This window comes from Euprymna scolopes, chromosome 45 (assembly GCF_053919585.1).
Source record: "Euprymna scolopes isolate OS-2025 chromosome 45, ASM5391958v1, whole genome shotgun sequence".
Taxonomy (NCBI): domain Eukaryota; kingdom Metazoa; phylum Mollusca; class Cephalopoda; order Sepiida; family Sepiolidae; genus Euprymna; species Euprymna scolopes.
In genome coordinates, this window is record NC_136526.1 from 59,424,192 (window position 1) to 59,451,436 (window position 27,245).

At 25.9% G+C, this 27,245-nt stretch overlaps 1 protein-coding gene across 1 annotated transcript; it reads left to right on the plus strand.

The window, feature by feature from the left end:
* The first annotated feature begins 1,914 nt into the window (after window positions 1-1,914).
* On the plus strand, window positions 1,915-17,487 carry LOC145269787 (uncharacterized). Its single transcript, XM_080125507.1, has 2 exons — window positions 1,915-2,048; window positions 14,010-17,487. Exon 2 carries the CDS (start codon window positions 16,358-16,360, stop codon window positions 16,721-16,723), a length of 366 nt encoding a protein of 121 aa, XP_079981633.1. The 5' UTR covers window positions 1,915-2,048; window positions 14,010-16,357; the 3' UTR covers window positions 16,724-17,487.
* Window positions 17,488-27,245: the final 9,758 nt, after the last annotated feature.

Here is a 27,245-nt window from a genome sequence, read left to right on the forward strand (position 1 = left end):
CGAGATACGAAAATGTACTTGCTCCTGTTCACTTGTTTGAATATCAGAGCAACACACATTGAAGTAGTTCCCAACATGAGCGTACCCTCTTTCTTCCAGGCACTGGTTCGATTTACTAACCGATATGGCGTTCCCGAAACCCTTTATAGTGACAACGCGAAAACGTTTATAGGAAGTGGAAAGATTTTCGATCGTCTCTCTCTTTTTACGGACTATCAAAGAAAATACGGTCCTTGTAAGTTAAAACTTAAAACCATTCCCTTGTTCTCTCCTTGGTATGGAGGAACATGGGAGCGATGTATCAAGACCATGAAGAATTGCCTATTTAAGATTCTTGGCAGGGGTAGATTGGATTACTTTACCCTTCTGACAGTGTTATCGGATATTCAGAGGTCTGTTAATAACCGGCCTCTTACTTACCAGGTGTCAGCCGACAAAAATGCTACTCCAATTACCCCTAATATGTTCCTTAAGCCCAATCAGAGCCCCGGGCTATTGATACGACTGGATAGAGAGGATAGAACAACCTTGTTGCCTCCCAGCAGGGAGAGGCTAATTCAAACCTTGGAACTTAGGGACCAATGTCTGACAGATTTCCACAAACTATGGTATGAGGAGTACCTGCTAGAGCTGGGAAGGAAGATTCCTGGTCGATCCCGACTTAGTACAAGAACCCGCCTCCAGAAGGATGATGTTGTGCTGATTAAGAGTCCTTTGAAACCCAGACCGTTTTGGGTCTTAGGAACTATTACTGAACTGATTCCAGGCCATGATGGTGTCGTTAGAGCAGCACGTGTACAAAAAGGGGAGGGCTTGGAGGAAGTACATTCCCTGAAACATCTGTACCCCTTAGAGCTTTCTAGGACTCCTGAAGGACCTCCTGTTGCGGAGGGAGGGGAGACGTTGGATTCACCCCCTAGTGTTGAAGAGCAGGTCTGGTTGTGTCCCCTGTGCAGCTCTCCGCAGCAGAATCAGAATATGATCGGGTGTGACTCGTGCGACGATTGGTACCATTTCCGATGTGTCGGTATCGACTCAGAGCCTCCCAACAGGCAAAAGTGGTATTGCCCAGAATGTGCGCCCCTTAAAAAACGACGGGGTAGACCTAGCCTGCTGCCTGCTTGATTGATATCTGGACTGATCGACTACTGCTATATTGTACTAACAGTTGTTTTTTGATTAAGTATTTTGGTGGTCTGTCATTTTTATGTAACTTTTTCTTTTTCTTTTCTCTCTTCTACCTTTTGTTTTTTTTTCTCGTTTTTGTCGGGAGTGTGTGAGAAAATAAAAATAAAAAAATAAATAAAAAAAGGAGATTGCTTACTTGGTGGCGCCGGCCTCGAGGGCGGAATTCTAATCTGAGTGGTTGAGAGAACGAGTCTCTTATAGACTTGGAGGAGTAGGGGGAGATTCTTCTGTTATAAAAGAATTGTGTCTCTGACTACTAGCACCAGTCCTGTTAACGACTTACTGGTGAACGGTTGGCACAAATTAGTTACTCGCTGCTCGCCGTACTACAAAACTTGTTACTCGACCCAGTAGGGGGGGGGGTCGCATAGGGCATCCTTTGCAACCCCTCGGAGCTTACGCTATCACCGGGTAATCTACTTTACCCTCTAAATATTTTTTTTTTTCCACAGTTTTAAAAAATCATTAAGTTGCTTCTGCTTTTTCATAGTTCGTATAGCACACACAAATATGACGTCACGGAAAAATGCGGTCAAATCTTCACAATCGTTTGGCAGTCCCTATTTGACTATCATCGTCTATTTCCTATTGCGTGGTAATGACTCGAGTAAGTTAATATACGTGTTTACCAATAATTTTTAATCATGTAAGAATATTTTGTAATTTAACACAACGCAAAAAAAAAAAAAAAAAAAAAATGAAATTACAATAAAATGAAAAAAAAATTTTTTTAATTTTCTGCGAACTAGCTTTTCCGGTCGCCATCTTAAAATGTTGACTTCCACCCGTCAAACTCGTCTCGTTTAAATGAACTCATCTTATAATAGTTTCTTTGTTAAAAACAGATTGCCAAACAAAAAGTAAGTATTTATTAATTTAATTACTTTTGAAGCTCTTTTTTATTACATTATGATTCCCTTTGTTTTACTACAGGGGCGCGTCGAAACCATTATGATTGCCTTTGTTTTAATAGAGATATGAGTCAACATTCCATGATTGCATAGAAACGAAGAATGGTACTATAGAAATCATTCTAATATGGTTTTTATTGTTTACTTTTGTTTTTAAAGTTTATTTCTCTTTTTTATTTATTATTTTTTTTCAAGCGCCTTTAAAATTATTTTTATATTGAAAACATCGCAATTACCCAACATATTATTACATACTCTAACATAATCTCTAACAGCCCAAAATACATGAATAGAAAAAGAAAAGAAAAACTGTTTTTGGTATGATTCAGTTAAAATGAAACGTTATAACCCCGCTACTAAAACACCAAAAATAAGATATTTATGTTTATAGGAAATATTTATTTTTATAATGAAAATGTTGAAAAAGATGAAAGAATAATACTGATACCGACAAAATAAAAAAAAAACAAACGTCACCAGCAGAAAGTGCCTATCTGTTCACGCAAAAATTCACCAAAATTCAGGAACTCAATTTAAATAAAGTTTTCTGCATTTATTAACAGAATATAATAAACATTTTTTTTTTTATCTTAGTAGAAATGTATTATTTTATGTAAACAAAATAACCATTTTCTAAAGTTCTATTTTAAGTACTAAAAACCCATTAATTTATTCTAGATTTGATGATAAAACCAGGGTTGTGGAGTCGGCTGGTGAAAGTCAGACTCCTAGAATTCCTAGAATGCCGACCCCGACTTTTTTGATATCTTAGACTCTGACTCCTTGACCCTTCCCCCCATGTGCAAATCTATTCTGCAGATCTATATAACAGCCTCCCACACCTATTCAGCATGCATTTTATAATTACTTTTCATGTATATCATTTTTTATGTTTAATATTCCGTTTAACATTGATTTTATGTTTAACATTCACTTGCATAATAAATATACTCACATATACACTCAACCAGGTTTTTTTATTTATTTTACTCACGTTAACTTCTAACAAGGCATATCACCACTTGGATGAAAAAGGCTACTTTTGGGGATCATGTTTACGAAAGATTAGCAAGATGTCGGTTTATGTTACATTTAAACTTCTGCATATCAGTATGACCAGGAAAACAGGTAGCAGGAAGGGACTTCCAAAGTCTAGCTGTTCAATTAGAATAGAACACTTTTTAGCATCTAGAGACCTCAACAGTGAAGGGATGAGATCTTATTGCTAAGCTGGTTTGTCGGGGGTATGTAGGGGTACAAGTTCATCATTCCATTAAAACAGGCACACAGATGCTACAATGTGGCGATGGGACTAGAACTGTAGCTTAGTCGATAAAGTGGGAACGATTAGATTGACACCTCTTTTTTGGAACCTATCCAAGATGGAGAGGTTAGTGGTAGATGCACCAGCCCAGATGTGGAAACAATACTCCATGCACGGGTGAATGGTGGCCTTGTAGAGGTACAGGATAGTAGTTCCACGTGAGTAGTCTTCTAGCACCATAGAGGGAACCTACCATCTTTGCAGCAGTCTTTGCAATGTCCTCTATGTATTTGTTCCAGTTCATATTGCCCGCAAAGCAAAATATGGTAAAATAGTCCCCAAAAATGTGTTTGAAGGTAGAATTGTCAAGTAGAGTGTTATTTTTCGATATAGGCGGTTGAGAGGCATCTTGTAATTGTTAAAGGAGAGCAGCTTAGTTTTACTAGCATTAAATGTTACCATCCATTTGCGTCCCCATTCAACTATGGTGTGGAGGTCATTTTCTAACGATTGTGTCATTGTCTTAGATTTATGTACATATGTTCTTCCCTAATGCAAGTTATAGAGCATTGTATCATCAGCAAATATACCCATCTCTGACACAATATTATCAGAGAGGTCGTTTTTGAATATCAGGAATAATAATTGTCCAAGGATTGACCCCTGAGACACTCCCGCGTTAATGTTATGCTGCTTCGATGTATATCCATCAATGATAACCAGTATGCTTCTATTGTCTAAGATGGATCTAATTATGTTTAGTATACATCCAGTTATAACATATGATTTAATTTTCATTAGCAGCCCTTTGTGCCGGACTTTGTCGAAGGCCTTGAATGTATCAAGGGCTACGGCTGTGGCTTCACCCACTTTATCCAGTACATGGTAAATGCGTTCACAGATAAATGGTAACGTATATGCAGTAGAACGATATTGCCTGAATCAATATTGTTTGTCAGTGAGAAGATTTGCTTTTGCGAAGTGGTAAACTAGTACTTGATTAATTAAGGTCTCCTAGATTTTAGTGAAGAGAGGGAAGAGATTAATGGGGCGATAATTGAGAGGAGCTGTTCTTTCATCAGAATTCCTGTATGTTGGTACCACAGGTGAGGTATCTAAGTTTTTATGATATTGGGGACATGAGAAAGGGTGATTTTTACATCATCTAATGTGGCTTTAGTCCACATAGGGAATTTTAGGAGAGAGTTGTTTGTTGGCTCAAAGGTGTATTTAGAGCCAATCGCGAGGACAGCAGTTCCGCCTTCTCCGTTACCGTGCATGCAACCTTCTGGTTGTTGGTCAGTGAAGATTTTAATGATTCTCCTTTATTCACTAGTATAGATTTTTTTTTCAGAAATCACGAATTCCTATCTTTGGATTCCCTGATTATTTCAGCATGCTTTCTTTTGCCTTTCACTATTTCTCTCTTACAATGATTTCTAGCATCTACGAATTTTTAGCCTATTTGTATTTGACTTATGATGTACAAACTGGCGGAATACATGCTGTCTTTGTGCCATAGCAGCCGCACAATCTGTAGTGAACCATGGGGGTGAGTGGGGCTTGCTATAATACTTCCGTGTGGGAACATATGCTTCAATTCCCGCTTTGGACTATTCGTTGTCTCAGTGGCACACTGTTCAGCAGGAAGAGAGAAGATATTGGTGTATGGGGCATCTCGGATGTGTTCTCTAATGGTTTCCCAGTAAGCCTGGTTGTAGTACCTTATGGTTTGGAGCAATGATTCCTCTCCCAAACGCATGTATTTGGGTGTTACTATCTAAGGAGAGTGCTGCATCTATACTATCAGAGACATGATCGATTAGGGTACAATACTGACTCGAGGAAAAACGGCAGAGAAAATATAACTAATGCAGTGATGAAATGTTAGTCGAAAGCACATAAAAACCTAGTCATCCGATTCAAGATTTTTCTCTCTAGTTTAAGGGAGGGTGCTATGAATATAGACTCTAAGCCCGTGCATTCATCTATCCGTGTCCTTAGGGCAAAGAGGGAGGTATTCTGTCATCTTAAAGTAATTAGAAGGGATTGAAAAGTGTAAGTTTGTTTCACTTAATGCTAAGATATCTGTGGAGTTTACTAAGACTCTACATCATCTATGTTTCCTATAAGCTCATGGATATTTATGAAAGCGAGCCTCAAGGGCGGAGGCAAATTAGTTTTGTTTCAGTAATTGTCTTGTTTTATCGTGATATTTGTTTGGGTTGTCATTTAATTACGTTTTTGTTTAATGTTAGGTTAGGGGAAGAGTGTTGAACAAAGTGGGCCTGTTTTGATGCCAAGTATACACACATAGTGGTCCATTAGCCGATTTCAGTCTAATATGTGTGGTATCGTGAAAGCCCACCACATATATCAGCAGAGTCCCTTTACATGTGCGACCTGCCACTAAAACTATCCTGATATTATACATCTGATGATAGAGCAGCCAGTCTAAGCATTACCAAAGAGTTAGGGAATCTGTACTGTCAGTCGGAAACAGCAGAAAGACAAACTGTCAATCAGTTACCCTCAACCTCTCAGACAAGACCGGCGCAAACAATTCTAGTGAGCATAAGTGTCATGCAAGCAAATTTTCTCATTTTCTGAGAGAAAGAGAGGAATTTAAAATAGGGAATAGGGGAATGGTGTTCAATGTCCTAGTCAGAAACAAGGCCAAGCACAGGGTGGCTCTAGCGAGTCCCTGGTATTGTACCTCTGGCCTGGTTAATAGGCAAAGAAGTATGAAAGCCAGCAATAGGAAGAGCCTATCTACTCCTTAAGCAAGTTATGTTTGCAAGCCTGGAATTTGTCCAAGTCACCAGCTCCAGGAAGGTTGTCAACCATGACTGAGGGGGTCTCCCTCTCCTAGTCTTGTTATCAGAGTTTTCTTTCTCTTAGATAAATGATCTGGCAAGATTTAAGGGTCCATCACACCGACACATCACACCATCACATCACATCACATCACATCACACCATCACATCACACACCTTGTTTCTACACCAGGTATTTCTGTGCCTTTGCATGGATGAAGATATTTAGTATCTTACTTTAATGTTTTTCTCTATTCTTCATAAATAAATGCAGGATTGGAGATAGATTCCCGTCTAACATTTACAAGAAATTGTATCTTTCAAGTAGTGTGAGAGAACCAGTCTGCTCTAGCAACTAATTTGTTTTAAAATAAATGAATAGGATATTTAAATATGTAAGAGAATATAAAGCAAAGAAAACAAAAGAAATGGTGGGACTAGATCTACATAAGAGGTTCCACACAGCAGATATATAAATGCACTTGGTGTTCTTCAAGCGACCCATGTTGGTCTAGCTAAAAGACCAGTGTCTCCAAGTGGAATGAATTGGAGTGCAAAGGTTAGCATTTATTTGATAGCAGTAAGAGAGAGGGAGAGAGGATCTGCCTTAAGAGCCAAATGTGTGCTTTGATTTTAATACTTCCTTCTTTTATTTAATTGAAACGATATAATTTTCGATTTCTGTATTCATAATCTAAAACATACAAACTCATTTATCAAAGGTGATGAATGCTAGAAAAGAGATGCGTATTTCCACTTTTTCTATTGTGTATATACATATATTGCTAACTATTACAAATATATTACAAACAAATGACATGCGAGAAAAATCTGGGAAAATAGTTCCAAATGGGTAGATAGCATGGGATATAGAAATGGAATAAAATAATATAATAAAATAAATTAATTTTTTAGTAATATCTATTTTAAAGGCAGATTAAGGGATGTTTAAAAATACACTATAAATACATTTAAAAACATGAACTAAGTTTATAGAATAAGTTAAAATAACAAAGGGATGAAAAAAATAAGAATTAAATTTTATTATGCGTTCAGTTCAAAAGGGACTACAATATTCTGGGATAGGGAAACCTCTTTAGGCCATGGCATTTCGAAGCCAAGCGCTTCTCTTAAGAAGAGGGGACTAACGACACATATTATACAGATAATAAATTTTTTAAAAGATATTATTGCCTTTATGGAAAGAGGATCAAAGGAAAAACATGAAGCTATACTGAGACTAAAGCCGATTGTAAGACTGCCAGCAATCACAGCAAAAGAGTAATAAAGAATATGAGAGAGTTGTATGCTCAGTCCATTGCGTCCAAGTAGCTAAGCAGCGGCTTGGTTGCCACGAGTTTTGGTAAATAAAAAAGAGGATCCTGAACAGAATTATGTGCTCTATCCCAACCATCATCAATGGACCTGAGGTAATCTCGTCAGCATCAGACAAAGCCAAACTATTTGCCCACTAATTATATCCTATGTGACTAAGGGTTCAACCCTTCATATTTCCTTTTATTAGAAAACACACTATGTGACATACACATATCTGTGCATGATCTTGCCAAGCTAATCAAAAGCCTTGATTCCAGTAAAGCAACTGACCCTGATAGCATTCCAAATATAGTGCTGAAAAAGCTTCAATCAGAACTAGTTCCCATACTTACAAAGCTGTTTACGTGTTGTCTTAAAGAGAATTGCTTCCGCCATGCAAACAACTAAGTTTATTGAAACTAATTTTATCTGTCCTCTTCTATGTTTATATGGAATATTTATTTTTACATATTTTTTATATTTATTTTTTCATATTATTTATTTATATTATTATTATTTTTTCATATTATTATTTATTTATTTATATTATTATTTATTTATTTATATTATTATTTTTTATTCATATTATTATTTATTTATTCATATTATTATTATTTATTCATATTATTTATTTATTTATATTATTAATATTTTTTATTTATATTATTATTATTTATTCATATTTTCATATTTATTTTTTCATGTTATTATTTATTTATTTATATTATTTATATTTATTTATTCATATTATTATTATTTATTCATATTTTCATATTTATTTTTTCATGTTATTATTTATTTATTTATATTATTTGTATTTATTTATTCATATTATTATTATTTATTCATATTATTATTATTTATTCATATTATTAATATTTATTCATATTATTATTTATTCATATTAGTAATATTTATTTATTTTTATTATTAATATTTATTTATTTATATTATTAATATTTATTTATATTATTAATATTATTATTTTTACATATTTTTATCATTTTTTCATATTATTTATTTATATTATTATTATTTATTTATATTATTATTATTTATTCATATTATTTATTTATTTATATTATTAATATTTTTTATTCATATTATTATTATTTATTCATATTTTCATATTTATTTTTTCATGTTATTATTTATTTATTTATATTATTTATATTTATTTATTCATATTATTAATATTCATATTATAAATATTTATTCATATTATTATTTATTCATATTAGTAATATTTATTTATTTTTATTATTAATATTTATTTATTTATATTATTAATATTTATTTATAATATTAATATTATTATTTTTACATATTTTTATCATTTTTTCATATTATTTATTTATATTATTATTATTTATTTATATTATTATTTATTCATATTATTATTATTTATTTATTCATAATATTATTTTTTTATTCATATTATTATTTATTTATTTATATTAATATTTTTTATTCATATTATTATTTATTTATTGATATTTTTATATTTATTTTTTCATGTTATTATTTATTTATTAATATTAATATTTATTTATTCATATTATTATTTATTTATTCATATTATTATTTATTTATTCATATTATTTAGTTATATTATTATTTATTTATTCATATTATTTATTTATTCATATTATTATGTATTTATTCATATTATTATTATTTATTCATATTATTATTTATTTATTCATATTATTAATATTTATTCATATTATTAATATTTATTCATATTATTAATATTTATATTATTAATATTTTTAATTCATATTATTAATAGTTATTTATTCATATTATTATTTATTTATTCATATTATTATTTATTTATATTATTATTTATTTATTCATATTATTATTTATTCATATTATTATTATTTATTCATATTATTATTTATTTATTCATATTATTATTTATTTATTCATATTATTAATATGTATTTATATTATTAATATTTTTTATTTATATTATTAATATTTTTAATTCATATTATTATTATTATTATTTATTCATATTATAAATATTTATTTTTTCATATTATTATTATTTATTTATTCATATTATTAATATTTATTCATATTATTAATATTTATTTATTCATATTATTAATATTTATTTATTCATATTATTATTATTATTATTATTATTATTTATTCATATTATTAATATTTATTTATATTATTAATATTTATTTATTTATATTATTAATATTTTTTATTTATATTATTAATATTTTTTATTCATATTATTGATATTTTTTATTATTATTATTTATTTATATTCTTATATTTATTTTTTAATATTATTATGTATTTATTTATATTATCATTATTTATTTATCCATATTATTATTTATTTATTCATATTATTATTATTTTATTATTCATATTCGTATTTTTCTTATTATTCATATTATTACTATTTATTTATTCATATTATTAATATTTATTTATATTATTGATAATTATTTATTCATATTATTGATATTTATTTATTCATATTATTGATAATTATTTATTCATATTATTGATATTTATTTATATTATTGATATATATTTATTCTTATTATTTATTTATTCATGTTATCAATATGTATTTATTCATATTATTGATATTTATTTAGTCATATTGTTATTACTTATTTTATCATATTATTAATATTTATTCATATTATTAATATTTTTTTATATTATTAATATTTATTTGTTATTAATATTTATTTATGTTTTTAATACTTTCTATTTATATTATAACTTTTTTCTATTCATATTATTGATGTTTATTTATTCATATTTTAATATTGATTTTTTCATATTAATATTTATTAATTTATATTGTTTATATCAATTTAATCATATTATTAATATTTTTTCATATTATTAATATTCATTCATTCATTTATTCTTATTTATTTATTCTTCTTATGTATATTTATTTATTCATTTATTATTGTTTATTTTATCATTATTAATATTTGTGCTCATCTGCAGTGTTTATATGGAATATTTGCTTTTTATTATTATAGTCTGTTGTGGAAAAAAGGTGAGAGAAAAACAACAAAAATTATCAAAGAAATTGAGCAGTTTTTTTTATCAATTTATAGTTGTATCGATGATCCTTCTTTACAAGCAAATCATTTAAATCAGCATAGCATTCCATCTGTCATGTATGCAGCATGAATAATGTTTCATCATCTGCCGTAATTGACTACATATTCTGAATATTCAAACAAATTGAAATGATGTCTCCATCTTCATTTTTTATTTTTATTCTTTAAATGACATGAGGATAAATTATTAATAACTTATTGGTAATATGTTCCATAGCTGCTTCTGCCTCCTCTTTACTCCTCTTCCTTAGATTCAGCGTTTTCTTTTTCTACTAATCTAATCACTGCAAATAACTGATTATTCTAAAACCATCTTGCTCAAGTTCATTGAGGTTAATGTATTGATCTTCTTTATTTGTGCCAAATGCAATTTGTCAACAGCAAATCACCATCTTGTGAATAAATCCAAGGAAATGATGAAGAATATCTTGGCATTCACTGGTTCCTTTGTGTAAACCAGCTGTTTCACTTCCATACTTTTTAATTCTTTGAAGTTGTCACCTACACAATTAATGATAACAATAAACCATCTTGCTGTAGACTGTCACCTACACAATTAATGATAACAATAAACCATCTTGCTGTAGACTGTCACCTACACAATTAATGATAACAATAAACCATCTTGCTGTAGACTGTCACCTACACAATTAATGATAACAATAAACCATCTTGCTGTAGACTGTCACCTACACAATTAATGATAACAATAAACCATCTTGCTGTAGACTGTCACCTACACAATTAATGATAACAATAAACCATCTTGCTGTAGACTGTCACCTACACAATTAATGATAACAATAAACCATCTTGCTGTAGACTGTCACCTACACAATTAATGATAACAATAAAACATCTTGCTGTAGACTGTCCTAAACTTCTACAATAAACAGTTCATATCCTACTGCCCTAAACATCTACTGTAAACAGTTCATCTCTGATTGTTTTGCCAATGTTTTCAGACAAGAAATTTGAAACTTAACCAACCAAAGTTCTTGCAGATGTCAAATTGATTCTATTTCATGTTAAATAAATTTTATTTCATGTTAAATAAATTTTATTTCATGAATATTTATTTTATTTCATGTTAAATAAATTTTATTTCATGTATTTAATTTTATTTCATGTTAAATAAATTTTAATTCATATTAAATAAATTTTATTTCATGTTAAGTTAGATCCATTTCATGTTAAATTGATTCTATTTCATGCTAAATAAGTTCCCTGTTATATTAAATTTATTTTATTTTGTGTTAGATTGATGCTATTTCACATTAATTAAGTTGATTCTGTTTCATATTTAATTGATTCTATTTTGTGTTAAATTGATTTAGTTTGATGTTAAATTGATTCTATTTTGTGTTGAAGTGATTCTATTTCATGTTTGATTCTATTTTATGTTAAATGAGATTGTTAGTCGTTTGAATTATCGACATTCAGGTATGTTGCTATTAGCAATCTTAATAATTTCTCTTAAAAAATTTCTATAACTTTTAAAAGAAAATACCTTCCTCTTTGTAGCAATAAATCTCATCTATTTAAGAAGTGATCCTCTAAGGATTCAGTCATTATGTTGGATGTGTGTGTGCATTACTTTTCTCCACATCTCGAAAATAGAACATGGTGTATCCATTAAATATTTATTAAAAACTCAATTTCATCAGAGAGATTGGTTACAACAATCTGGAAAAATAAATATCCAAGGATCAACGCTTGGGACCCATTTGCATTAATGGTGTGTTGTTTTGGTATATGGTCAGCAACAACACCCTGGATCATTCTTTTGTCTAAGAATAATTTGATTATATGGAATATTTTTAGTAATACTGTAGTAATTTCAATTATATAAGATCTTTATAATAGATATTTTATGAATACATTTTAAATATAAGTTTTAAATTACAATTTTTATAGATGCAAACATCATATATTTATTATAGATTCCAAGCAGAAAATCAAAACTACCTATATCTATTGTCGAAATCCTGAAGCATATCATTGTGACCTTTAAAAAAACATAATGCTTAAGGTGCAAATATGTTTTAAATAACAGGTAATTTTTTCTATTTACAAAAATGTTTAATGGAGAAATATGGCTGCAAATTTTCCCTTTTCATTCCAGTAAATCGAATTTTGTTTAAATGCAAAACTCCATTATTTCTCACGTTACTATTTGCAAACCATGAACATTTGTATGGAGAGCAACAGTCAATTTTCTTTATCACGCATAACTAACACACATACTTATCTACATTTATCCACTCAATAACAGATTTATATTTGTCCACATAACTAAACTATTGTATGAATTTTAAATTACAATTTTTATAGATGGAAACATCATATATTTATTATAGATTCCAAGCCATAATACATAACATACACAACCTTATGCCAATTAGCTTTGTATCTTACAATTGGTTTCAGTGAACGCTGGATAAATTTTCAGTATTAAATTTATACGTTCATAATGACAAAGACGAGTCACCAATATTACAAATGATTCATTTTCAATGACAATTACACGCAAACTTATTTTCATAAAAAAATGAATTTCATCAACTAAAGTAATATATAATATTAAATAATAAATTTGAATATGTGTATAAATAAAACTAATTTTGATAAAGTAATCGAGTCAAAAATACAAATATCATAACTTATGTTTCTTTAATATTTTATTAAATTATGCAAAAATATTTCTCATCCATAATTAATTATTAATACAGATAAAACTGTTATATAAATTTGAGACGTCTTTATTGTTTCTTTTAAATCATTCTCATTCATTTTTTATTTAAGTGAAAATAATTTTAATAAAACTTATTTGATAAAATGTAAATATATTATTTATTGAAATATATATGAAAAAGTTGAAAAGAATTGCAAGATTTATTACATTCATTGCTTGATATTTCCAGTTTTGCTGTTAAAAAGTTGTATGATTTTTATTTTATTATGTTTAGATTTATTTCATGTGTCGAAAAACATTAGTCAAAATGTTTTGCAAAATAAAGATAATAAATACAATATTGTTACTTCTCCAAAAGAATCATTTATATTTTATAAACTATAAGATTTTGTTAAATAAAAAATGTTAAATTCTGAAAATAATTAAGCTTTTGTGGATATTTAGTTCAATATTCATGAAAAATAATTCATTTTCTGCATTGATAAGTATTACAACAAATATTCTGATTATATTTTCACTTCAATAAAAATGAATGCGTGATTATTTAATTGATTTTAGCTCACAATGCAGATGTCTATCTCTAATTTATCCATTTTAAAAGCAACCCTGTATACACTTTAACATTATTAACAGTATTATGAAAAAAAAATGTATAAAATGATATTATTTAATGAAATTTGTCTTTATTTTATTTTGCAGAATATCCAGTAATCAATACAATGAAAATTACACAAAGTTAAAAGCCGAAAAGCAAGAGAAATCATTTCGTTCTGAACTATACGAGGTCTCTTTTACAAAATAGATCTTTATGAAAATATGTGGAAAAATCCTGACAACTGAGCATTTATTTCTTCTATTCTTAGGCTTATTAAATATAGTGCTAGTTGAAATATTTATTGCAAATGTATATGACTAATAGACTCATTGACAGTTTTATAAATGCAGTGAATAGTAGAATAATAAAAATTTGTATGAGACTTTAATAATGAGCTGTAAAAATTGTTGATTTGTTAGAACTTTCCATTAAAATACACAGAAAATTATTTATATATAAACGAATTGTGAGAATCTATGTACATTATGTTAATACGTAAGGTTTAAATATCTTATAAAATGCATAAATATTCACTGGATCTATCATATATGTTGAGTATTCATCAATCAATTCACATCCAATATTGATTTGATGTGGATTTTTTTTTCTTTTATAGTGAGCTGGCACACAGAGGGGCATAGATTCTGTAATATATATATATATATATATATATATATATATATATATATATATATATGTATAAATTACATTAATGAACATGTATTCATTGAAATAACTAAAAATACAAACATTTACTTAATTTATAAAATATATATTCAATATTCTTCATTCTGTATTTGAAGTCTAATGTATTGTAAAAGTTTTTCATGTGAAATGTATGTTATGATCATATAAAAACAAAAGTTTTACTGATAACTACGTATCTCTCTTACACTTAGTCTTACTAAATGGAACCTTCATTGAATAATTGTCTTAAATGCATATGACTAACATACTTTTGAATGCATATGACTAATACATTCATAAGACAGAAGGATATATCTCTATATGTTATCAATTATATTAAAGCCATTTTCATTTAACCATGACAAAAATAATCACTGTGAATGATCTACTTAATTTTCTTCTTCATTCTGCCTACATATAATAAGAAATTTATGAAACTAAAAAATCGTAAATATTTCAGTTTGAAAACGACGACTAAATAATTTAAACTTTGTGATTCCTTTTTTACAACTAAACAATGTTTACGCGAACAAGTACTGGAAAGAAAACATTCGTGTGAAATATGTGACCATTCATTTACACAGAAGCAAAACCTGTTGGTACATATGCGAACACATACTGGAGAGAAACCATATTCTTGTGGAGCTTTCTGCTCTTCATTTTCACAGATTCAAAACCTGTTCATACATATGCGAAAACATATAGAGAAACCATATTCTTGTGACATATGTGACTCCTCTTTTGCGTACAAAAAGAGTATACGGCAACATGAAAACACATTCTGAAAAGAAACCATATTCTTGTCGTGTATGTGGCCATTCTTTTAAAAAGTCACAATGTTTAACTGTTCATGTGCGAACACATACTGGAGAGAAACCATATTCTTGTGAAGTATGTGGTTTTTCATTTGCACGGAAATCACATATGATGCGACATATGCAAACACATAGTGGAAAGAAACCATATCCTTGCGAATTATGTGGCTCTACTTTTGCATATAAACAGACTATGTTGGAACATAGGCGAATGCATACATATTCTTGTGAAGTATGTAGCTTTTCTTTTACTAATCAAGAAGATTTAGCTATACATATACGAAAACATAAAGGAGAGAAACCATATTCTTGTGAAGTATGTTTCCGATCTTATACCCATAAATGCACCTTGTTCAATCATATGCGAACTCATAGCGAGGATACTAAAAAGAGCTCTCGGTTGGTTTCAATAAAAAGTGGGGCAATGTTGGGAGCTGGTTTGGCTGCCCCATACCCAGCATTACAATCTTCAAAAGAAAAAAAAAAGAGATAAACCATATTCTTGTTAAATATGTGGCTCTTGTTTTACAAATAAGCAGACTATGTTGCAACATAAACGAATACACACTGGGGAGAAACGATATTCTTTTTAACTATGTGGCTCTTGTTTTACAAATAAGAAGACTATGTTACACAAAAGCGAACACACTGGAGAGAAACCATGTTCTTGTTAAGTATGTGGCTCTTTTTCTAGGCAGAAACAGCACATGTTGCAACAGATGGGAACATACATTGGAGGCAAACGATAGTCTTGTGAAGTATGCCACTCCTTTACAAATAAAAAGAATTAGATATTCATATGCGAACACATACTGGAGAGGAGCTCAACCAGGAGTACATAGAAAAGGATGCTTCACTCCAATGGCTCAAGAGTGGGAGACTTCCATTTGATCAGGAAAGACTTATTGTAGCCGGGCAAGATCAGGGCTTACTCACAAATGGATTAAAAAATGGCTGGCCTAAAAACAAATGGCCAGTGCAGATTTTGCCAATCTGCAATTGAGAGCCCATGTCACCTAATGTCTGCATGTCCAATCTTATTGGCAGATGGCCATTACACTGCTCGTCACCACAAAGTATGCAAGTACATCCATTGGAAGATCTGTAGAGAGATGCAACTTGACAGATCGCTGAACATCTGGGAGCATGAGCCACCACCAATAACATCAAATGGAAATGTGACTGTGTTCTATGACAAAGACATACAGGCAGGCAGATACATAAAAGACAAGGCCATCAAACCAGATATTGTTATATGGAACAAGCCATATAGAGTTCAAGTGTTAGCCACACCTAGTGGTCCCCTTGATTTCTGAGAGCTTTAACTGCAGTAAAATAAAATGATAGCAAGAAACTATATACTTGTGGAGTATGTGGCTCTTTTATAAGGAAACGCATACTTGCGAGAAACCTTTTAACGTCTGTGTAATACAGAATCCAATATGTGCATGCAAATACATTATACATTTTATTATAAAACATTTACCTTAAAATTTTAGTTTTTACAGACACATGTGGTTGCTTCTATCAAATGAATCTAATATTCTTATGCTACAAAGCAATCATATATTATTTTTGTAATTTTATGTTGCAATTCAGTAGAACACATATTTTGAAGTGTGTGACCGACGCATGCATTCAAATATTATTAGCATGAAACCAATGTCCATACTTGTAGTTTTCTGTTCTTTTTATTTTATGTTTGAAATAAGTATTTTGTTTACTCTATTTTATCAAATAAACTTGTTTCTAAAATGTAATCGATTGGAAAATGTGATTGTGAACAGAACAGTTTATTGGTGCATATGTTTAAACACATTTTGTAGAATTTAAATCAATGCAAAGCTGAAAAACTTTTCGGATGAAATGAAAATATGGACATTTTTGGAAAAAGTCGTTTTTTATAACAGAAAAATCATATGATTTGAATATTTTATAAAATTTATAAATGAACTTTTGGACTTATATGAAATCAATTTTTATTTCATTCGAAAAAATGATTTTAAAAATCATTTCTTTTAATACTTTTGTACTTAAAAAAAAACAATAAAAAATGATATCACACAAATTGTATAGAAAATTTGTGCAGTTTTTCTGTATATTCATTTTCTTCCAAATATTTATAATGTTTCCAAAATTGAACGACGATTTTTTTTTATAATTCGTGATTTATACAATATACTCTGAAAGTTGATTACAACTGGACAATTTATCTTTGTGTATGCTGTCTAGATTTCTACGTGATTTATTTTTACACTGCAGAATCAAGATATAACATCCGTTTCTTTCCATCAAATAAGGTTTCTGTGCTAAGTTGATTTGAAAAAAAAAACGGACCAAGTAAAAACATAAAATTTTTGTGGCATTATCAGCTCATTTTTTTAAATACGCAATCCTACATCATCCTAAGGTTTTTAAGAAAAATTGATCATATTTTTGTGGCATTATCAGCTAATTTTTTTTAAATACGCCTCCGACATCATCCTAAGGTTTTTAAGAAAAATTGATCATATTTTTGTGGCATTATCAGCTAATTTTTTTAAATACGCCTCCGACATCATCCTAAGGTTTTTAAGAAAAATTGATCATATTTTTGTGGCATTATCAGCTAATTTTTTTAAATACGCCTCCGACATCATCCTAAGGTTTTTAAAAAAAATTGATTTTATTTTTGTAGGATTATAAGCTCATTTTTGCAAATACACATCATCCTACATCATCCTAAGTAAGTTTTTTAAGAAAAGAATTATATTTTGTGGCATTATCAGCTCATTTCCGTTAATACAGATGATTCAAATTCCACCAAAGTTTTTGAAGAAAAAAAAAATTGTGTCATTATCAGCTCAATTTGGTCAATACACATCATCCTGCATTATCCAAGTGAGGTTTTTAAGAAAATTTTTTTATATTTACTTTAATTTATTTTATTAATATTTTTCAGCTCACCTTCTTCAATACACATCATCCCACATTATCCTAAGAAAGGTTTTAAAGAAAAAAATTGGTAAGATTTTTGTGGCAGTATCAACTCAGTTTTGTCAATACATCTCATCCTAAGTAAGGCATTCTACTTCAACCTGAGTATTATTTTTAATTGATTATATTTTTGTGGTATTATCAGCTCATTTTTGTCAATACATATCATCCTGCAACATCCTAAGCAAGGTTTTTAAGAAAAATAAATTGTTTTCTGGTGTTATAGGATCATTTTCGTGAATAACGATCATCCTACTTAAACCAAAGTAAATTTAAAAAAAAATGATTATATTTTTGTGGTATTATTAGCTCTTTTTCGTCATTACACATTATCCTAAGTAATGTTTTTAAGAAAAAATGATTATATTTTTGTGACATTATTAGCTTATTTTCATCAATACACACCATTATAAGTAATGTTTTGAAGAAAAAAAAATGATTATATTTTTGTGGCATTATTAGATAATTTTCGTCAATACACATCATCCAAATAATGTTTTTAAGAAAAAACTGATTATATTTTTGTGGCATTATTAGCTAATTTTCGTCAATACAAATTATCCAAATAATGTTTTGAAGAAAAAAATGATTATATTTTTGTGGCATTATTAGCTTATTTTGTCAATACACATCATCCAAATAATGTTTTTAAGAAAAAAATGATTATACTTTTGTGGCATTTTAAACTTATTTTCATCAATACACACCATTATAAGTAATGTTTTCAAGAAAAAAAAAATGATTATATTTTTGTGGCATTATTAGCTTATTTTGTCAATACACATCATCCTAAGTAATGTTTTTAAGAAAAAAAAAATGATTATATTTTTGTGGCATTATTAACTTATTTTTGTCAATACACATCATCCAAAGTAATGTTTTTTAAGAAACAAAAATGATTATATTTTTGTGGCATTATTAGCTTATTTTGTCAATACACATCATCCTAAGTAATGTTTTTAAGAAAAAAAAATGATTATATTTTTGTGGCATTATTAGATAATTTTTGTCAATACACATCATCCTAAGTAATTTTTTTAAGAAAAAAAAATTATTATATTTTTGTGGCATTATTAGATAATTTTTGTCAATACACATCATCCAAAGTAATGTTTTTAAGAAAAAAAAATGATTATATTTTTGTGGCATTATTAGATAATTTTGGTCAATACACATCATCCAAAGTAATGTTTTTTAAGAAAAAAAATTGATTATATTTTTGTGGCATTATTAGATAATTTTTGTCAATACACATCATCCAAATAATATTTTTAAGAAAAAAAAAATGATTATATCTTTGTGGCATTATTAGCTTATTTTCGTTAATACACATCATCCAAATAATGTTTTCAAGAAAAAAAATGATTATATTTTTGTGGCATTATTAGATAATTTTTGTCAATACACATCATCCAAATAATGTTTTGAAGAAAAAAAAATGATTATATTTTTGTGGCATTATTAGCTTATTTTCGTCAATACACAGCATCATAAGTAATGTTTTTAAGAAAAAAAATGATTATATTTTTGTGGCATTATTAGCTTATTTTGTCAATACACATCATCCTAAGTAATATTTTCAAGAAAAAAAAATGATTATATTTTTGTGGCATTATTAGCTTATTTTGTCAATACACATCATCCTAAGTAATGTTTTTAAGAAAAAAAAATGATTATATTTTTGTGGCATTATTAGCTTATTTTGTCAATACACATCATCCTAAGTAATGTTTTTAAGAAAAAAAAATGATTATATTTTTGTGGCATTATTAGCTTATTTTCGTCAATACACATCATCCAAATAATGTTTTCAAGAAAAAAAATGATTATATTTTTGTGGCATTATTAGATAATTTTTGTCAATACACATCATCCAAATAATGTTTTTAAGAAAAAAATATGATTATATTTTTGTGGCATTATTAGCTTATTTTCATCAATACACACCATCATAACTAATGTTTATAAGAAAAAAAACTGATTATATTTTTGTGGCATTATTAGATAATTTTTGTCAATATACATCATCCAAATAATGTTTTTAAGAAAAAAAATGATTATATTTTAGTGGTATTATTAGATATTTTTTGTCAATACACATCATCCACAGTAATGTTTTTAAGAAAACCAAATGATTATATTTTTGTGGCATTATTAGATAATTTTTGTCAATACACATCATCCAAATAATGTTTTTAGAAAAAAAATGATTATATTTTTGTGGCATTATTAGATAATTTTTGTCAATACACATCATCCAAATAATGTTTTTAGAAAAAAAATGATTATATTTTTGTGGCATTATTAGATAATTTTTGTCAATACACATCATCCTAAGTAATGTTTTTAAGAAAAAAAAATGATTATATTTTTGTGGCATTATTAGATAATTTTTGTCAATACACATCATCCAAATAATGTTTTTAAGAAAAAAAAACTGATTATATCTTTGTGGCATTATTAGATAATTTTTGTCAATACACATCGTCCAAATAATGTTTTTAAGAAAAAAAATGATTATATTTTTGTGGCATTATTAGATAATTTTTGTCAATACACATCATCCAAAGTAATGTTTTTAAGGAAAAAAATGATTATATTTTTGTCAATACACATCATCCAAAGTAATATTTTTAAGAAAAAAAAATGATTATATTTTTGTGGCATTATTAGATAATTTTTGTCAATACACATCATCCAAAGTAATTTTTTTAAGAAAAAAAAATGATTGTATTTTTGTGGCATTATTAGATAATTTTTGTCAATACACATCATCCAAATAATGTTTTTAAGAAAAAAAAAATGATGATATCTTTGTGGCATTATTAGCTTATTTTCGTTAATACACATCATCCAAATAATGTTTTCAAGAAAAAAAATGATTATATTTTTGTGGCATTATTAGATAATTTTTGTCAATACACATCATCCAAAGTAATGTTTTTAAGAAAAAAAAATTATTATATTTTTGTGGCATTATTAGATAATTTTGGTCAATACACATCATCCAAAGTAATGTTTTTTAAGAAACAAAAATGATTATATTTTTGTGGCATTATTAGATTATTTTTGTCAATACACATCATCCAAATAATATTTTTAAGAAAAAAAAGTGATTATATTTTTGTGGCATTATTAGATTATTTTTGTCAATACACATTATCCAAAGTAATGTTTTTAAGAAAAAAAATGATTATATTTTTGTGGCATTATTAGATAATTTTTGTCAATACACATCATCCAAAGTAATGTTTTTAAGAAAAAAAAATGATTATATCTTTGTGGCATTATTAGATAATTTTTGTCAATACACATCATCCAAATAATGTTTTTAAGAAAAAAAATGATTATATTTTTGTGGCATTATTAGATAATTTTTGTCAATACACATCATGCAAAGTAATGTTTTTAAGAAAAAAAAATGATTATATTTTTGTGGCATTATTAGATAATTTTTGTCAATACACATCATCCAAAGTAATGTTTTTAAGGAAAAAAATGATTATATTTTTGTCAATACACATCATCCAAAGTAATATTTTTAAGAAAAAAAAATGATTATATTTTTGTGGCATTATTAGATAATTTTTGTCAATACACATCATCCAAAGTAATTTTTTTAAGAAAAAAAAATGATTGTATTTTTGTGGCATTATTAGATAATTTTCGTCTATACACATCATCCAAATAATGTTTTTAAGAAAAAAAAAATGATTATATCTTTGTGGCATTATTAGATAATTTTTCAATACACATCATCCAAAGTAATGTTTTTAAGAAAAAAAAATGATTATATTTTTGTGGCATTATTAGATAATTTTTGTCAATACACATCATCCAAATAATGTTTTTAAGAAAAAAAAAATGATTATATTTTTGTGGCATTATTAGATAATTTTTGTCAATACACATCATCCAAAGTAATGTTTTTAAGAAAAAAAAATGATTATATCTTTGTGGCATTATAAGCTTATTTTCATCAATACACACCATCATAAGTAATGTTTTTAAGAAAAAAAAATGATTATATTTTTGTGGCATTATTTGATAATTTTTGTCAATACACATCATCCAAATAATGTTTTTAAGAAAAAAGATGATTATATTTTTGTGGCATTGTTAGATAATTTTTGTCAATACACATCATCTAAAGTAATGTTTTTAAGAAAAAAAAATGATTATATTTTTGTGGCATTATTAGCTTATTTTCATCAATACACACCATCATAAGTAATGTTTATAAGAAAAAAAACTGATTATATTTTTGTGGCATTATTAGATAATTTTTGTCAATATACATCATCCAAATAATCTTTTTAAGAAAAAAATATTATATGTTTGTGGTAATATTAGATAATTTTTGTCAATACACATCATCCAAATAATGTATTTTAGAAAAAAAATGATTATATTTTTGTGGCATTATTAGATAATTTTTGTCAATACACATAATCCAAAGTAATGTTTTTAAGAAAAAAAAATGATTATATTTTTGTGGCATTATTAGTTAATTTTTATCAATACACATTATCCAAATAATGTTTTTAAGAAAAAAAATGATTATATTTTTGTGGCATTATTAGCTTATTTTCGTTAATACACATTATCCAAATAATGTTTTCAAGAATAAAAATGATTATATTTTTGTGGCATTATTAGATAATTTTTGTCAATACACATCATCCAAATAATGTTTTTAAGAAAAAAAATGATTATATTTTTGTGGCATTATTAGCTTATTTTCGCCAATACACATTATCCAAATAATGTTTTCAAGAATAAAATGATTATATTTTTGTGGCATTATTAGCTTATTTTCGTTAATACACATTATCCAAATAATGTTTTCAAGAAAAAAAATGATTATATTTTTGTGCCATTATTAGCTTATTTTCATCAATACACATATAATGTTTTTAAGAAAAAAATGTTTGTCTAAAAATGAATATTGATTACATGATGGAAACATTATTACTGTAAACTGAATAAATGTACATTTTCATTAGTTTATCCAATCGTAAGAATAGAGTTGATTTTCTATGTCATCGAATATGTCAATGTCTACTTGTTTCTCCTCCCTTTTTCTGTCTGTTAACGTCATAACAATCGTTTATTGATACTTATTATATGAGCCGAAATATGTTGTTATAACTTGTTTGCTATAAAGAAACATATAACATTAATAAGACTATATAATCACGAACACAACAAAACATTATCACCAGTGGAGCCTCGTGCCTAAGACAGGGGGGGGGGAGCTGCTTTTAAAAGTTTTAGCTATTGTAATAATATTGTGTAATAGGAAAACAAATATTCGAATATTTAAACAAATATTTAAACAACGAAGCATATATTCCAATATTAAAAAAATATTTAAACAAATATTAAAGAAATATTCCAATATATAAAAAAATATTAAAGAAATATTTAATATATAAATAAATATTTACACAAATATTAAACAAATATTCCAATATATAAATAAATCTTCAAATATTTAAATAAATATTTAAACAAATATTAAACAAATATTCGAATACATAAATAATATTTAAACAAATATTCAAATATATAAATAATATTTAAACAAATATTAAACAAAAATTCAAATATATAAATAAATATTAAAACAAATATCAAATAAGTATTCAAATATATAAATAATATTTAAACAAATATTCAAATATATAAATAATATTCAAACAAATATTAAACAAAAATTCGAATATATAAATAAATATTAAAACAAATATCAAACAAATATTCAAATATATAAATAAATATTAAAACAAATATTAAACAAATATTCAAATATATAAATAAATATTAAAACAAATATTTAACAAATATTCAAATATATAAATAAATATTAAAACAAATATTAAACAAATATTCAAATATATAAATAAATATTAAAACAAATATTAAACAAATATTCGAATATATAAATAAATATTTAAACACATATCAAACAAATATTCAAATATATAAATAATATTAAAACAAATATTAAACAAATATTCGAAAATATAAATAAATATTAAAACAAATATTAAACAAATATTCGAATATTAAAATAAATATTTAAACAAATATTCCAATATATAAATTAATATTTAAACAAATATTAAACAAATATTTGAATATGTAAATAAATATTTTAACAAATATTAAACAAATATTCGAATATTTAAAAAAAAATATTTAAACAAATATTAAACAAATATTTGAATATATGAATAAATATTTGAATAAATATCAAACAACTATTCGAATAAATAAATATATATTTAAACAAATATTAAGCAAATATTTGAATATTTAAATAAATATTTAAACAAATATTAAACAAATATTCTAATAAATAAATAAATTTTTAAAAAAAATATTAAACAAATATTTGAATATTGAAAGAAATATTTAAACAAATATTAAACTAATATTCGAATATTGAAAGAAATATTTAAACAAATATTAAACTAATATTCGAATATATAAATAAATATTTAAAAAAAATATTAAACAAATATTCCAATATATAAATAAATATTTAAACTAATATTAAACAAATATTCCAATATATAAATAAATATTTAAACAAATATTAAACTAATATTCGAATATATAAATAAATATTAAAACAAGTATTAAACAAATATTCGAATATATAAAAAATATTTAATCAAATATTAAATAAATATTCGAATATATAAATAAATACTAAAACAAATATTCGAATATATAAATAAATATTTAAACAAATATTAAACAAATATTCGAATATATAAATAAATATTTAAACAAATATTAAAGAAATATTCGAATATATAAATAAATATTTAAACAAATATTAAACAAATATTCGAATATATAAATAAATATTTAAACAAATATTGAACAACTATTTGAATATATAAATAAATATTTGAATAAATATCAAACAACTATTCGAATAAATAAATAAATATTTAAACAAATATTCCAATATATAAATACATATTTAAACAAATATCAAACAAATATTCGAATAAATAAATAAATATTTAAACAAATATTAAATAAATATTTGAATATTGAAAGAAATATTTAAACAAATATTAAACAAATATTTGAATATATAAATAAATATTTAAACAAATATTCGAATATATAAATAAGTATTTAAACAAATATTAAACAAATATTCGAATATATGAATAAATATTAAAACAAATATTGGAATATATAAATAAATATTTAAACAAATATTAAACAAATATTCGAATACATAAATAAATATTTAAACAAAAATTAAACAAATATTTGAATATTGTAATAAATATTTAAACAAATATTAAACTAATATTCGAATATATAAATAAATATTAAAACAAATATTAAACAAATATTACAATACATAAATAAATATTTAAACAAATATTTAAACAAATATTAAACAAATATTCCAATATATAAATAAATGTTAAAACAAATATGAAACAAATATTCGAATATATAAATAAATATTAAAACAAATATTAAACAAATGTTCGAATAAATAAACAAATATTTGAATATTTAAATAAATATTTAAACAAATATTCGAATAAATAAATATTTAAACAAATATTAAACAAATATTTGAATATTTAAATAAATATTTAAACAAATATTCCAATATATAAATAAATATCTAAACAAATAATAAAAAAAACATTCGAATATATAAATAAATTTTAAAACAAATATTAAACAAATGTTCAAATAAATATTAAAATATATAACAAATGCAACTAATCAATATGAAAAGGATAATACGTAAAGGTAGATGTTCCGTTTTGTTGTACAAAAAGCCTCGAATCCTATAATCAAAAAGACACACGTTGGGTTGACACCGGTGTAGCGTAAACACGTTCGTTTATATTGACGTGATTATTGAAAATGTAATGATGTGATTAAAATTTAATTAAAATTACGTTGTTTAACAAATAAAAAAAGAGAAATAATGAAAGATGAAGTTTTTAAATAATTAAATGTGTTTTATTTTATAATTTAGAAATAAAAACATTGAACAATATAAATAAAATGTTTGTTTTGTTCTCGAAAAGAAATAATGAAAGATGAAGTTAAATATTGAACATCCTATGCATCCGAGAACAATATAAAATATAAAATCAAATCAAAATCTTATTTGTATTGCTAAATGTTTTAAATTATGAACATTTAATCATTTTAAAACTTCATTTTTCATTTCTTTTTTTACTTGCTAAACAACGTATTATTTGTATTGTTCAATGTTTTAAATTTTTATTTTACAATAAACTTTTAAATTATTAAATAAAACACATTTAATCATTTTATTTGTTAAACAATGTGGTTAATCTAAAATAAATTATGCATAAACAAACTTCTGTGTCCCTTAGGGACTGCCAAAAGATTGTGAAGGTTGGACCGCATGTTTCCGTGACGTCAGATTTGTGTTAACTATACGAACTATGGAAAAGCAGAAGCGACTTAATGATTTTTTTAAAACGTTTTTTTATCTTCTTCAAACTGCAATTAATAATTAATCTTTGTTATAATTTTGTTAGGTTTTAAGATTTGCATAGTAACGATTAATAATATTATAAACATTTGTATATTAAATATGAAATACGGTTTTACTGAATGTTCATTTGGTTAACTACGGGGTTCCATATTTTGTTCGGTAAAAAGCGACAGAAAATATGAGGGAGGGGGGCTACAAAATGCTTAATATTTGTGCAATAATATTTTTTAATTGGTTTTAATCTGGCGATAAAATAGCTGACAAGAGTCATTTTTATATTAAAACTTAATATTTTAAAAAAATATTTAAACACAATGAATGAAAAATTTATATTG